We start from the raw sequence: 13,409 nt of genomic DNA on the forward strand, positions 1-13,409 counted from the left end.
GACAGCCAAGACAAGGGAAAGAGCCAACAGCTAAAATCTCATCTTCCCAGTGAATGATTTTTATATACCACTACTTTTGTTGAAGTTGTGAGACTTTCTTATTTAAATGAGGTGGGACATTAGGAGTTACAGAGAGACAAGAGAACCCTCACACCAGTTGTCAGGCTGGAAAAAGAGGGCAGGACCCCATTCCCCTGGAGAAAATAGAACTAAGTGTAAGCCACAAGGGCAAGGAAGGAAGAACATGGCGTCGCTGAGAGTTGGTGCTTATGAGCTAAGAAACTTTCCTCCTGCTGGGTTCTGACTTCTGGAAGGGCTGGGACCACTTCTAACTCCTTGCTCACACGTGATGCCGTGCTTTCCAGAAATACTCATGGATCCTCGGCTCTCGGGGCAAGCATTTTCCAAAGACACTTCTGTGTAATTGGCTGCATGGCAAATTGGCAATTTTGGGTCAGAAACAGTCTGGGTCCAGTCTTCTGAGGAGGCTGGTTCTGTTCTTCCCAGAATAAGCCAAGCCATATCTGGAGTCCTTTCTGGAACAAACCAAGCCCTATGCCAGGGTAAGTGCCCCACATTCCACAGGAGGTGTGGGCTGCCGTGCCCACGGGGTCTGCCTGCTTCCCTCACTGCCCAGTGCTGAGGCTGGGCTCCCAGGGACTATGGCACTGCCCGGCCATGCACAATGACCAGAGCCTTCCTGTCCCTGTCCTGACACCTGCAGTCTTCTTCTCTACAACAGCTGTAGAGGTTATTCGATTCTGGCAGCTGGGCCTTGCTTGACGGAGCCAAGAAACCAAAAGTCTTTGCCGAGAATGATCCAGACGCCAAGGTTTTCCGACGTGGCTCACCAGAGTTTGGAAATAGGGCCTTCGTATTATAACGTTCCGCTGACCACAGTCAGACCTTGTTCAAAACTGAGGTTTTGGGGGCCGCAGAGTGGGGGGAAAAGAGACAAGGTGAATGAAATAAAGAAACTGATCAGGAAGGCGAACAGAACAGAACAGAACAGAAGTCCACCCACGTTCCCTTCTCCGAAGGCTCACCTTACCCAACTCTGAGTACGGATGCCGTCCTGGGTCTGGGACCTGGACCACACAAAAGTTCGGTAAACTTGGTCCAAGAGAGCTTTTCTTTGGAGAAGCTTCAAGGCTTTTGTTTTGTTTTCCACAAGGGTCAGGAAGCTCCTTGCTCTGGTTTTCTTTTTGAGACCCGCAGCAAAGCTTGTCCCCCAGGGTAGTGGATGCCGCCACAGCAGGGCCGGGGTAGAAAGGTCTCATTGGGCAGGGACGCACAGGTGCCTGCTGCCTCCCCGCCTTTGCCAGGCCTGTGCCAGCTCCCCCTCTGCTGACAGCCCCTTTCTGGGCCCTTCCCCTGGCACCAGCAGTGGCCAGCTGCTAAAGGAGCCCGTCCAAGGTCAAGCTGAGGGCTTCAAACCCAGGGGGACACTGGAGCCAGGTGGATTTGAACACTGGAGCGATTCCCCATGGCTCTCGGCCTCACATCGTCGGTGGGGCGAGGTGCTCCTGGCTGCGGGTTTTCCTAATCAGTACTCCATGTCACTCTGTCCTCCTTCCAGAAGGACAGAAACTTCCCAACCCTGCAGGGGCTCCACTAAAAGGTGCTGTCTGCTTCAAGCCTTTGTCTGAAAACAGGGGCTACCACGTAAAACCCAGAGCCCTGGAATGGTGTTAAGTTCCCTCGAATTACTTGGTAAGGCAGAGTCACCCACCCACCGTCCCAACGGTGCCTCTCTGGGTGGGCGTGGATGATGACGGTGACTAGAAGAAACAAGGAGGAAGCCCATTTGGCAGGCAGGTGCGGATTTTCCCCTGGTACCTAGAATACAACTGTTCTCATAGGGCCACCTTGTGCACTATTCCTCTGTCAAATAAATAAAAATTGGGGGAGGATTTTATTTATTTGAGAGGGAGAGAGAGACAGAGCATGAGCAGATTGGAGAGGTAGAGGGAGAGGGAGAAGCAGGCTCCCCCACTGAGCAGAGAACCCGACCCAGGGCTCGATCCCAGGACCCTGGGATCGTGACCTGAGCTGAAGGCAGAGGCTTAATGACTAAGCCCACAGGCTCCCCTAAATAAATAAAATCTTGAAAAAAAAAAAAAAAAAGACTTAACTGCATTTCTTTTTTAAACTGCTCAGAGGCAAAGGATACTAAAACCGGTTCAAGATCATATGTTCTAGATGACCTGGTAAGAAATCGAGTCTTTAAAAGAGGAGCTGGTACTGTTGTCCCTGATGTTGGAAAGCAATCCACATGTCAACAAAGAATCAGCATCTAAATAGACTTTTATTTTTTTCTTTTACTTATTTGGACAGAAAAGAAAATTCATCAGCTTTCATCAGAGTCTCCCCAAGTGTTGGAAACACATTAGACTCAGAAAGAGTGGACCTCGTAGAAAAGCGTCACAAATTAAAAATATATTTCTCCATGTGGTAAAAGTGCTTTCAATCCAATCAAAGGACACGGTAAAGGTGTTCTGAAACACAACTGAGAATGGGGCCTACAATCCGTGGCATCGAATTCCAACCACAGGGTGTGGGGGTCCTCAGGAACCCAGGACACAGGGATGGCGCAGAGTCGGGAGCATGCTGCCAACCACGCTGGGAATTAACTGAGTGTGAACAAACAACAAAGTCCCAAAGCCTGAGTAGAAGAGATTTCGCATTTGTAAAAAAACGAGGGGGCTATATAAATTGGGGTACAAGGGGGGTCGTGTAATTCTGGAAATCACTGTTTCTCGTCTGGGGGGCAGATGGGCAGGCCAGTGGGCCAGTCGGGCGAGGCCTCCCGAGGAGACCCGCAGACCTGCGTTCCCACGGGGCCCAGATGCTGTGGCTCAGGTGTGCCAGCCCCGGGCAGACACTGCCAGGTCATCGCATGTGGTGGGGGTGGGGAGAAGCAGCAAGTGTCCTCCCCAGACCTTCTGTCGTTTGCTTCAGCGACACTAACAGGTTTTTCGCCGATGGTGACGTCTGTGACAAAGCGTAAGGCCCACAGGCCCCCCGTGATCCTCGGCGGAGTGGAACCACATCTGTTCTGGAAGCCGGCCGCCCCCTCTCGCCCTGGTACAGTCCCAGGGCCCAGAACTGTGCTCATGCAAGGAGTCACGGCTGGGGTGGGGGTGGGGAGGGGGCGGAAAAGGAGGGGGACGTTTTCCTTTTACAGAAGATCTTAAGCAACAGTAAGAAAATAACCTGAAGATATATTTAAAAATAAAAAATAGCATCACACATCACTGCGCTTCTGTTGGCATTTTCCCTTTCCCTCCCACCCCACCCCCCACCCCGGCCACCAATCAGAGAAATGAAATGAGCAGGGCCGCCTCACTCATCAGCAGAATGGGCAGCCACTCCCCCATTCCACCCCTGGGTTTCATGGCCCCCTGCGTTTCTTGTTCCAGGAGACTTGCCCAAGGCGAGTGCTGGAGAACGCTCTGGTCTCCTGCCCAGCCACCTGAGTACCTCCGGCTTGCTTCTGGTCCCCTGCGGACGCGGCACGAGGTGGAACCAGGTCACCTGTGTCTTGACATCCTCCCAGCGCAGGCCTTTCCAGCGGGACACACTACGGCTCCTCCCACCCCTGGTGCCTCCGGTGGCAACAGCCTTCCCAGGTCCCCCGTTCTGAGGTGAGCTCCACGGGGGTCACAGGGGTGTGGCGCCCCGCTGGGCAAAGGCCACTGACAGCGCCCGGCCCACGTGTAGAGTCTGAGTGCCGCCCTGGCCCTGGGTGGGTGGCGGCTTCTGGAGGGAGGACGTGCTCTTCTTTGAAGGGGAACCGGGACAGCAGCCATCGTCTGACCAGGCCCACCTTGGGCCCTGCGGAGGCCCGGGGCTCCCCAGTGGGCCGGGCCTAACACCCCAGGGGCGCCCCAGGGCTCTGGCTGGGCAGGTCACAACGGCAGGCTCTCTCCCTCCTCCAGGTTCCCGGCCCCGGTCCTCCCTTAAGCCTGGCCGCGGAGGCATCAGTGGGCGGGGGAGGCCTCCTCCAGGCCCAGCAGCTCCCTCACCAGTCTCTCGCCAAACTGAGCCCGGCTGTACCTCTTCACGTGGTAGGCATCAGACATCTTGTAGAGGATGTAGGCATTGTTTACGGCGATGCTGACGGCGAACCAGAACACCTGCTGCCAGGTCTTGTTCGGTTTATGAGAGATGAAATACCTACGAGGACAGAGGAGTCGGAGAGGCTGACCCTGGGGCTCCTGGGCACCCGGGACGGGGCGGGGAGCATGGTCCCAAAGGGCCTCATCACGGTCAGTGCTGCCACAGAGCCGCGGGGTGGGAAGCTGGCCGGGGGCTGGCTCCCGTCGAGGCTGTCACAGTGAATTGACCTAAGACTAAGAAGATGAAAACTGCTCCTATCAGAGGACTAGGGTTGGGGGTTGCTGGAGATGCTGGAATGGGGAGCTGGCCTTCCACGGCAAGGCTCGGAAGCTCCAAGGGAACAGGGCCCGAGGGGCGGCCCTCTTTGCCTAGAGCCCTCCTCGGATGCTGTGGTTGCAGTGTCCCAGACACACGGACCGCCTGCACGTCCCAAGGGCAAGTTCACCCTCAGATGCAGGCATCTGTAACGTGTCCCCTTCCTCCCGAGTGCACGTCTCTTTGCCACCCCTGGCTTCCCTTCAGATCCAGGACGAATGTCACCTCCAGGGCCAACCCAACTTAGGACTGCTACCTGCACTGTGTCCCCGTCACTTGGCACCTGAGGGGTGTCTGAAGGTCAGTGTCCTCACCGCCAGCAGCCCAGTGTGGTCCCTAACGTGTCGGTTAAGTCAACGCGGGTTTCTCTGTTGGAACCGCGTGGAATCAGCAGGCTGTGAGCCATGAACACTGGCTCATGGACTCCCCATGGGGTGGGGCTCTCCTGCGAGGGAGCCCGGGGAGAACCGGGTCCTCGGTTTTCTCTCTGCGTGAAGAAGCCCAGCAGGTTCCCCTCCAAGTGGGCTGAGTCAACACCCGCCTGTCCTGGGGGTTACTCCAACTCTGTTCTAGGTTGTGAGGCTGAATCCTGGCAATTAACAGTCACACTCAGGCTCACTAGCGATCGCTCCTTGGATTCCTGTTACAGTGCCATGGGTGTGCACCTGCTGCGGACATCCAGAGGGGAAAGAATTACAAACCCGCGCTGGGAAATGGGCTGCAGCTGTGAGGGTCGGGGGAAGGGTAGTCTGGCTGGGGTGGGGGCAGGGGGCAGGCTCAGGGCCCAGTACTAAGAGATGGCCACGTCCGAGTGAGTGGAAGGATGGCCACCTCGGGCAAGGGTGGCGGGGAAGGAGACAGGGCGCCCAGCTGGCCAGGACGAGGGCTTGAGATTCTGTCTCCCAGGGGCCTGCTCTGTTCATTCTGGAATGGGGGACTCCTGAGCACCCGGCCACCTCTAGTCCGTGCTCTCCCGTGGCTGTGAGCCGCCTCGCACTCACTTGCTGTACTTGTCATCATATCTGCAGATGTAGCTAAGGTGAGCAGCAAACGCCTCCACGGCCAAGGGACAGGGGATCCCCCCACTCTTCCTCCTGATGATCACCCCTGCGGAGAAGACAGAAGGTCACACCCCCGTCCGCACGGTCTCCTGCCCATTCCCGCGGACACAGGTGCCTATCTCCACCCTGCCTGGCCCTCCAGGGACCCAAGGGGGAGGCGGAGACAGAGAAGCTGGATGCCAGTCCCTAAAAGCTTATGAGGACTTGAGGACAACATAAAGTGAGGTGGGTGTGCAGGGGTGCTGCGGGCATGTGGGGTGATGACGGGACCAAAGGTGGCTTTAAGTGGAACCAGGGAGGATGAAGCACCTGGCCAGGCCTGCAGAGAGCCAAGGGGAGGTACAGGACTGACTCTCCCCTCCTACCCCTCCCCACATGAAGGCTGACCCTACCGCCTCCCCAAGCCCTCAAACACCTTCCCTCTATTGAATGCAAATGAGAATGTGTTCAAGGACACGTCCCACTGACTGGGTGTGAGGGGTCCCACTGACTGGGTGTGAGGGGCAGGAGATCAGCGAGCTCTCCTCACCCCGCTGCCTGAACTGCTTTGGGACGACCTCGTTTCCCAGACCCGCCCACAGGCCCACAGCTGCCGTCCAGAGGTGATGCAGGAGATGTGGGAGAATGCTCAGGTGAGGCTCTGGCCAGCTTCCCCACACAGCATCACGGGATTATGACAAAAGCCATTTTTGGGTGCATGTATATGTATATTTTAAAGGGATCAGTCTAAAGGATTGGGAAGTTTGGGGACTACTTGAGTGGACAGAGTTGAAGTACAAGAGGGGGTCCCCTGTGGGGCCGAGGGGCTCCACCTAGCGTGTCTCCCCCCTCTCACTGAGGGACCACGGGACACCAGTGTGCAGGGACCCATTTGCACAGACTGAGCCCTGAGTGGGGGTCTTTCTGTTTCTTTTGGTCTCCGTCCCACAGCCATGCCCCCGATATTGGTTTTTCACACCAAGAAGTCCTTGGAGAACTTGAGATTGGGTGACCGCTGGGGCTGTAATTCCTGGACTGCCCTGTCCCAGCCTCCCCAGCCCTGGGGGGGACCTGCTCCAGCCCTTCATTCCTTCCCCATCCACTCGGCGAGGCTCTGCTGGAAACTTCAGCAGAGCGGTGGCTTCAAGGCCTGGGTCTGCGCCCATCTGCTTGAGCACTTCCCCCACTTTATAAATCACTCCGTCCCTGGCTGTATTGTGGATTCTCAAACACTGTTCCAGCTACAAAGGGTGGGGCTGCTGTCCTGTAATATCCTTCTCCGAGCACCAACAAGCCTGGCCATGGGACACGTTGACAAGAGGTTGTGTGACATTTACTGGCTTTGCTGACGTCGCCATGGGTGGGCCCCACACAGTCACGGCTGTGTGCCAGTCTCCGTGCCTAGCTGTGCTCTACGCACGTACCTCTGAGGCACCCCGTGATCTGTCTGACCTGCTGGGAGAAACACGTGTGCTCACATGCAGTGGCAGTCCTGTCCTTCACCTCCCAGGCTACTTGCGGTGGCTGACGTTCCTTCCACCACCCCGTGAGGCTGAATGAGGCAGGCCCTGAGTTAGTCCTATATGCACGTTCTGTATCTGCGTGGGTCCTGTGGAGTCTGAACCCAACATGGGCAAAGGCTCTGCTAGGGAGAGGACAGCTCCAAAACGGACTTCAGAAAGAGAGCAGGAGGGCTGGGTCCTCTGGATGGATGTCCCTAGATATGGGACTTCTGAGAAGCCAGTGACCGTGCTAGAGCTCTCTGAAGGAAAGGATGTTTCTCCTTAGAATCCAGAAGGAATAAGAAACCCTTTCCTAGAATGTTCCTAACTGGTTGTCTATTTTCTAAAATTGGAAATTCTCAACTTTTAGAAGAGCGCGTACATCTATGATCACAGCAGGAAAGAGTATGAAGCTGAGAGGCAGTCCTTCTGATATTTGAGGCTTCATCTTCTGAGTGATATTTTTAAAAAGTAGAAGAAGAGTTTTTCTGTAAGTGGTTCAGGCACAGAGGCAAGGCCGCTTGGTTAGGCCACTCTTTACACTTAATTAAAAAAACAAAACAAAACAGCAAAAATCCAGCTGATAGTGGGTTACTGGAAAGAGCAGAGTCACACTGTATGGTAAGCAGGTGATCTTAGCCCTGATCCAGCCTTGGCCCCGAGCAAGAAGTTTCAGAACAAAGAGCGTGATCAACAGATCTGCCCATGCAGAAGGAAAGGCAATTTTAGGTTAAAAAATACCAGTCAGGGGCACCTGGGTGGCTCGTGGGTTAAGCCTCGGCTCAGGTCATGATCTCAGGGTCCTGGGATCGAGTCCTGCATAGTTCTCTGCTCAGCAGGGAGCCTGCTTCCCTTCCTCTCTATCTGCCTCTCTGCCTACTTGTAATCTCTGTCAAAAAAAAAAATCTTAAAAAAAAAAAATCTTTAAAAAATACCAGTCATAAATAAAAGCAAAAATAAAACAAATGCAGAAAAATACTTGCTATAGCATAAAATAAGCTTTCAACAAGCGCTTCAAAGGACAAACTGAGAATACAAAGAAATCACTGTAAACTGGCCAGCAAATACACAGAAATGCTCAACCCCACCAGTGGTCCTGCAATTTAGATTGAAAATTCTGTAGCATTTTCATCCCCCAGACTGACAAATTTAGGGGGGAAAATGTGTTGGCAAACTCAAGAGGAGTGTCGGTACCCCCAGAGCCCGTCACAGGGGTTAAGTGCGGTCTTTGGGTGATACGTTATCAAAGGTCCTCCAGATGTTCAGACCTCTGGGCACCCACTGCACTTCCAGCTTTATTTTGAGGAAATGGTCAAAGATGTTCCCTAATGTATGGAGATACTCACTATTACCATTATTCAGATTGTGAAGAAAATGGATTATGAATCAGGGGGAGGCAGAAAAATGATGACATTTAAGAAAATGAAATACTGGGGCGCCTGGATGGCTCAGTAGGTTAAGACTCTGCCTTCAGCTCAGATCATGATCTCAGGGTCCTGGAATCGAGCCCCGCATTAGGCTCTCTGCTCAGCAGGGAGCCTGCTTCCCCCTCTCTCTCCGCCTGCCTCTCTGCCTACTTGTGATCTGTCAAATAAATAAATAAATAAAATCTTTAAAAAAAAAAAGAAAGAAAGAAAATTAAATACTAAGTGGTTTTTAAAAATCAAGTTTTTTAAATATACTGAAAGGAAAATATCTCCCTTTGTTACAAAAAAAAATCGCCTGAAGATGTAGATTAGTTAAAGGATGTCCCGTGGGGAGGAGAGGTGGGTCACCCAGCCTGGGCTCTCCACACCCCAACCCTGCCTCCAAGTGCTCCTGGGGGTGCTATCAGAGGGCGGAGGCAGGCTCCCTGCGATTTTTAAGGGAGTCTAAGATTTGGGAATTTGTGATTTTTTTTTTAAAGATTTTATTTATTTATTTGAGAGAGCATGAGAGAGCGAGAACATGAGGCAGGAGGGGCAGAGGGAGAGGGAGAAGCAGGCTTCCCACCGAACAGGGAGCCCGATGCGGGGCTCCATGCCAGGACCCAGGATCAGGACCTGAGCCCAAGGCAGAAGCTTCACCGACTGGGCCCCCCAAGTGCCCCAGGACTTTGTGATTTAGAGTACTTTAGAAATGGAAACTATAACTGAAGGAACACAAACACTAAATTCTGGCATATTTAAAGACCAACCCTACCAATTTTCTCTTCTTCCTGATCAACATCCTCTTTGCTGGTTCCCTTGGTGATGGATTTAAGGCTCCCAGCCCTTGAGACTGGGGTTTTAAGGTTCTGTCGTCTTAAATCATATTGTGTAATTTATAATCTGTTACGCATAATCTGATGACAGGCAGCTCCTACAGTGTCTTCCTGAACGCTCTCCCTGTGAATGCTCTTGCCCCATCAGGAGAGTATAGAAGTCTGGCTCAAAGTCTCACTTTTGGCTTGCAAGGTCAATTCCAAATTTCCTCTAAGTGCCCTTCGCACAGCCCTGGAGAAGCTGGCAGCTTTCTATAGCTCTCTGCACCTAAGTCCCACGGGCTTGTGTCCCTGGATTCCAGTCTCCACTGAAATGGGAAGTAGGTATGTGTGCCAGGGGTGGGGCAGGAATAAATGAACGGCAGTTAATTAAGCACCCCCCCCCCACAAACGTATACACCACATGTGTACAGACCACGAATGTATCTCTCTCTCTCTCTCTCTCTCTCTCTCACACACACACACAAACACGCCCCACCCCACCCACACACAACAGAGCCCCTTGTGGAGGTCCTTCCAAAGTAAAGAGAAAAGATGTCTTCATCAAAGGAATACAGGGGATTTTCAAACACACCTGTAACCACAGGTATTTCTGTCGCACCTTGCTGTCCTTTCTGGTTCCTTGTCAGCAGTTTAAAAGTCTTTCAGCTGTAGTGACTTGAACTCTACAGCCCTTGCTCACTAAATCCCTCTGCTACAAACGGATTCTGCACCCCACGTGACATTACCAATGGAATCACCTGAATGCCCCACAGCGCTCATTGTTAACCTCTAATGAAGACACCGAAGGGATAAAACAGTCGGTATCTCCCCTCCCATTAGGGAAGACTCTTCAGAGAATCCGAGTGGCCCGGTGATGGGGGACATGCCACTCGGACACGGCCACTCACAGTGGCCACACACCAGTCAGGGGACATGCAAATCCTGCCGCCGTCGTGGCTTCCCTCCCAAGCGGACAAGCCCGGGGATGGCAGCCCACGGGCCCCGGTGGCTCCTGCCGCCCTGCCCCTCCCCCACCGGAGCACTGACGTTGCTGAGGACTGGGGGCTTCCCGACTCCAGGGCGGCCCAGAGCCCCTGCCGGCCCCCACCTTGTTGCAGGGGCGAGTAGGCATTGGTCAGGAAGCGGAAGTGCCCTTTGTTGTACCAGCAGATCAGAGACATGTTGCCCTTCATCTTAATGCGGTGCTGGCCCCGGGCCGGGGGCGTGGCCGGGTTGGTCAGCATGGACAGTGGCAGGCCGGTGCAGTCGCTCTTCCTGGAGCTGAGCAAGCCGCAGCAGTAGATCTCTGCGGGGACAGGGACACAAAACTGGGTCCACACAGTCACAGACACCCTGCTCACGCCGGCCCGAAGAGGGACTGCCTGGCTCTGAGGCTGACACACTTGGGAGGACGGGCCGCCCGGACGTCCCGCGGGGGTGACTGCTACAGTTCACGACTTCTACCCCAGAGGACTTCTCTAAGGACCTTGAAGATGACGCAAGAGACCATCGCAGGCGCCGTGAATCGGCAGCACCCACAGGAGTCTCGTCGTGAGTGCTCACGACGCGCCAGGGACGGTGCAGAGCCTGAGCACCTGCCTCTAGAAACTTCTGCCCTCGGGTTATCCCACCCACACTGAAGACGGACTGCAGCTCCAGGAAGTCCCCAGGCTCCCAGCCAGGAGGGCAAAGGCAAGGACTAAGCCAAGGTCTGTCTGCTGTCCAAGCCTGACCACACTCAGGACCCCCTAACACTCTGGCCAAGACCCGACAAGCCCCAGGCCCAGCCCAGTGCTTGTCTGCACGGCTCCCGGAGGCAGCGTGCAAAACGGAGCCGCCGTCCCCTTGGAGACAAGTTAACCCCAGAGGGAAGAATCATCGAGCGACAAGCACCAAGCCAGAGTCCTGCCTCTGAACACAGAGCCACTAAAGGGAGCAGTGGCAGTGTGGCCTTCCACACACAGAAGCTTCCAAGGGGCAGGAGGGATGGTGAGCACAGGCCAGTGTGCACAAGGAGGCCTCGCTGAACTCCGCCCTGGGCTTGAGGCCTTGCCTGGCCCTCCCCACGTGCATGCAAGCCTGCCCCACTGAGCAGGTCCTGGGAAGCCTGCTTCTCCCCACGGCCAGCCCCGGTCTGGATGCCTGCAGTCACTTCTGACTGAAGTCGCTGGGGACGGTCTCGTCCTCTGGGTCTTCAGTCAAAGACTGAAGGTCACTGAAGACTGACACTGTATCGTCAGTGATCTGAAACATTCTGTACCCCATGTGCATGTTTCCCTTGGCCCTGCATGTCCACCCCAAGGCAGTTCCAGGGACCCGGGGCCTTCCTGGCCATGCGCCCACCCCAGGACTGGAGCGGGCAGCCAGGCGGGCGGAGAGGGCAGCTGGGGCTCTCACCATACCGCCTACTGTGGGAGCCCATCCTTCTTCTCTGGTGGCTAGTAACACATGAGGGCCAATTTTCTGCAACTTGACTTCCACAGCCCCTCTTTGCATAGTCTGACCTCTGCAGCCCGAGTTCTCCCCACAGGTAAACCCCAAGCCCTGTCGGGGTTCACAGAGGGCTGAGACCCAGCAGAGCTCAGAGTCCCGGGGCCGCTGCTTCCTTGCCGTGGCCAAGGTCAAGGTCAAGGTCAGAAGCTGCTGGCTCCCCATGACTCGAGAGGATTTTAAGGCCAGATGTGCAACCGTTGCTAAGCAATAGGTCTGCAATTCTAGTGGCTGCCATGGCAGGAGAGAGGCTTTTTCTGTCTCTCCCGACTTGATATAAATCCCCAAAATGTGGGACGAAGCAAAGGGTAAGCATCTTGCCCTTGGTCTCCTGGTCTTGGTCCACATCTTTTTCTCCAGTGGCTGCTTCGGCCAGAGCCATGAACCGATGAACAAAGCATCCCGTCACCAAGGGCCATGAAGAATTTCCTGAGACCCACCGCACAACAGCCTGTGCTAATCTGCATAAATCCCTGCATCATCCCTGTCAACTGCAGAGCCCTCACTGCAGACGAGACTGAGTCCAGACTCAGGAGTCTCCGTAGGACCGGTGTCTAGGTGCACAGAACAAGTGTGTGTGTCCCGCCCCCCCACATTCCTCGGCTGAAAGCCGCAGGCCCCAGAGGAGGGTGTTCCAGGCGGGGCCTCTGGGACGAACCGGGGTCACAAGGGTGGAGCCTTCATGAATGGGAGGAGTGCCCTTGAGAAAAGGGACCCCCAGAGAGCACCCTGGCCGCTTCTGTCACCTGAGGTCTGCAACCCGGAAGAGGTCCTCAGGCGACCATGCCAGTGCCCTGACCTTGGACTTCTGGGCTCTAGAACCACGAGAAATAGGTTAACTGCCTGCAGTTTATAAGCTGCACCGTCTCAAGTATTTGGTGAGAGCAGCCCGAATGGACCAGGACACCAGGACAAGCCCTGAACAGCCACGGTCTCACAAGAAAGGACACAAAGATGCTGTGGGCAGAGCGCGAGCCTGTGGCAGGTGTCCTTTCCAATCTCTGGTGCCTGACGGAGTCCAGGTACGTGGCGGGCACGCAGCCGGCTGAAACTGTGTTCCATCCTGGCCGTGGCAGCCTACGGTCCTTGCCAGTCACGACCTCGCACCTGTACCCCCAGGCCTCCCCACCACTTCTCTGGGGGGCAAGGGCCCTACTGGCACCGGCGCGCCGCACAACCAACCTTGCTTTTCCAGCTCCTCGAACAAGGTCAGGCTGGTGATGCTGGGCCCCGTGAAGATAATGTAGTTCTTGCCTGCGGCGTTCCGGCACAGGCTCCGGGCCACCGCGCTGTGCAGCTGTGGCTTGTTCTTCAGTGCGTCCAGCCCGTCGGGGCCCCCGCCGTCCTTCAGGTGCACGTAGATCTGGAATAGAAACACACAGCGGTCAGGGAGCTTGCACGGTGCCGGGCTGGAGACCAGACTGCCCTCGCTGGGCCCCAAACGGGTGGGAAAGCCACCGCTCCCTTGAGCCACTGGTTCCGCAGCCCCTAACACACCATTACCTCCTCAGGCCACGGAGGCTCCCAGTAGCCCCCAGGGCCACCCCACAGTCAAGGTGGCCAGTGGCTCCGCCCATGACTTTCCGGTTTGGTAATGTCAAAATAAAGAAGAAAAGGGTCAAACTATGATGGGCAATGAATCTGGCAACGAGGTTCATGCAAACACATCCCCAGTCCAGAAGCACGGAGGGACTTCAGTTTATGAGAAACGACACT

General features: G+C 55.1%; 1 protein-coding gene across 1 annotated transcript in view; it reads right to left on the reverse strand.

Moving 5' to 3' along the window:
- Nucleotides 1-2,289: 2,289 nt before the first annotated feature.
- PGBD5 (piggyBac transposable element derived 5) overlaps nt 2,290-13,409 on the reverse strand; it is a 92,782-nt gene continuing 81,662 nt past the window's right edge. Inside the window, exons 4-7 of the mRNA XM_059170537.1 lie at nt 12,876-13,056; nt 10,312-10,509; nt 5,439-5,544; nt 2,290-4,179 (exon numbers count right to left, since the gene is read on the reverse strand). Of these exons, the coding sequence (XP_059026520.1) occupies nt 3,984-4,179; nt 5,439-5,544; nt 10,312-10,509; nt 12,876-13,056 (681 nt within the window). The 3' untranslated portion in view covers nt 2,290-3,983. The remainder of the gene's footprint in view (nt 4,180-5,438; nt 5,545-10,311; nt 10,510-12,875; nt 13,057-13,409) is intronic.

Source organism: Mustela lutreola, chromosome 4 (assembly GCF_030435805.1).
Source record: "Mustela lutreola isolate mMusLut2 chromosome 4, mMusLut2.pri, whole genome shotgun sequence".
In the NCBI taxonomy this organism is placed as follows: Eukaryota; Metazoa; Chordata; class Mammalia; order Carnivora; family Mustelidae; genus Mustela; species Mustela lutreola.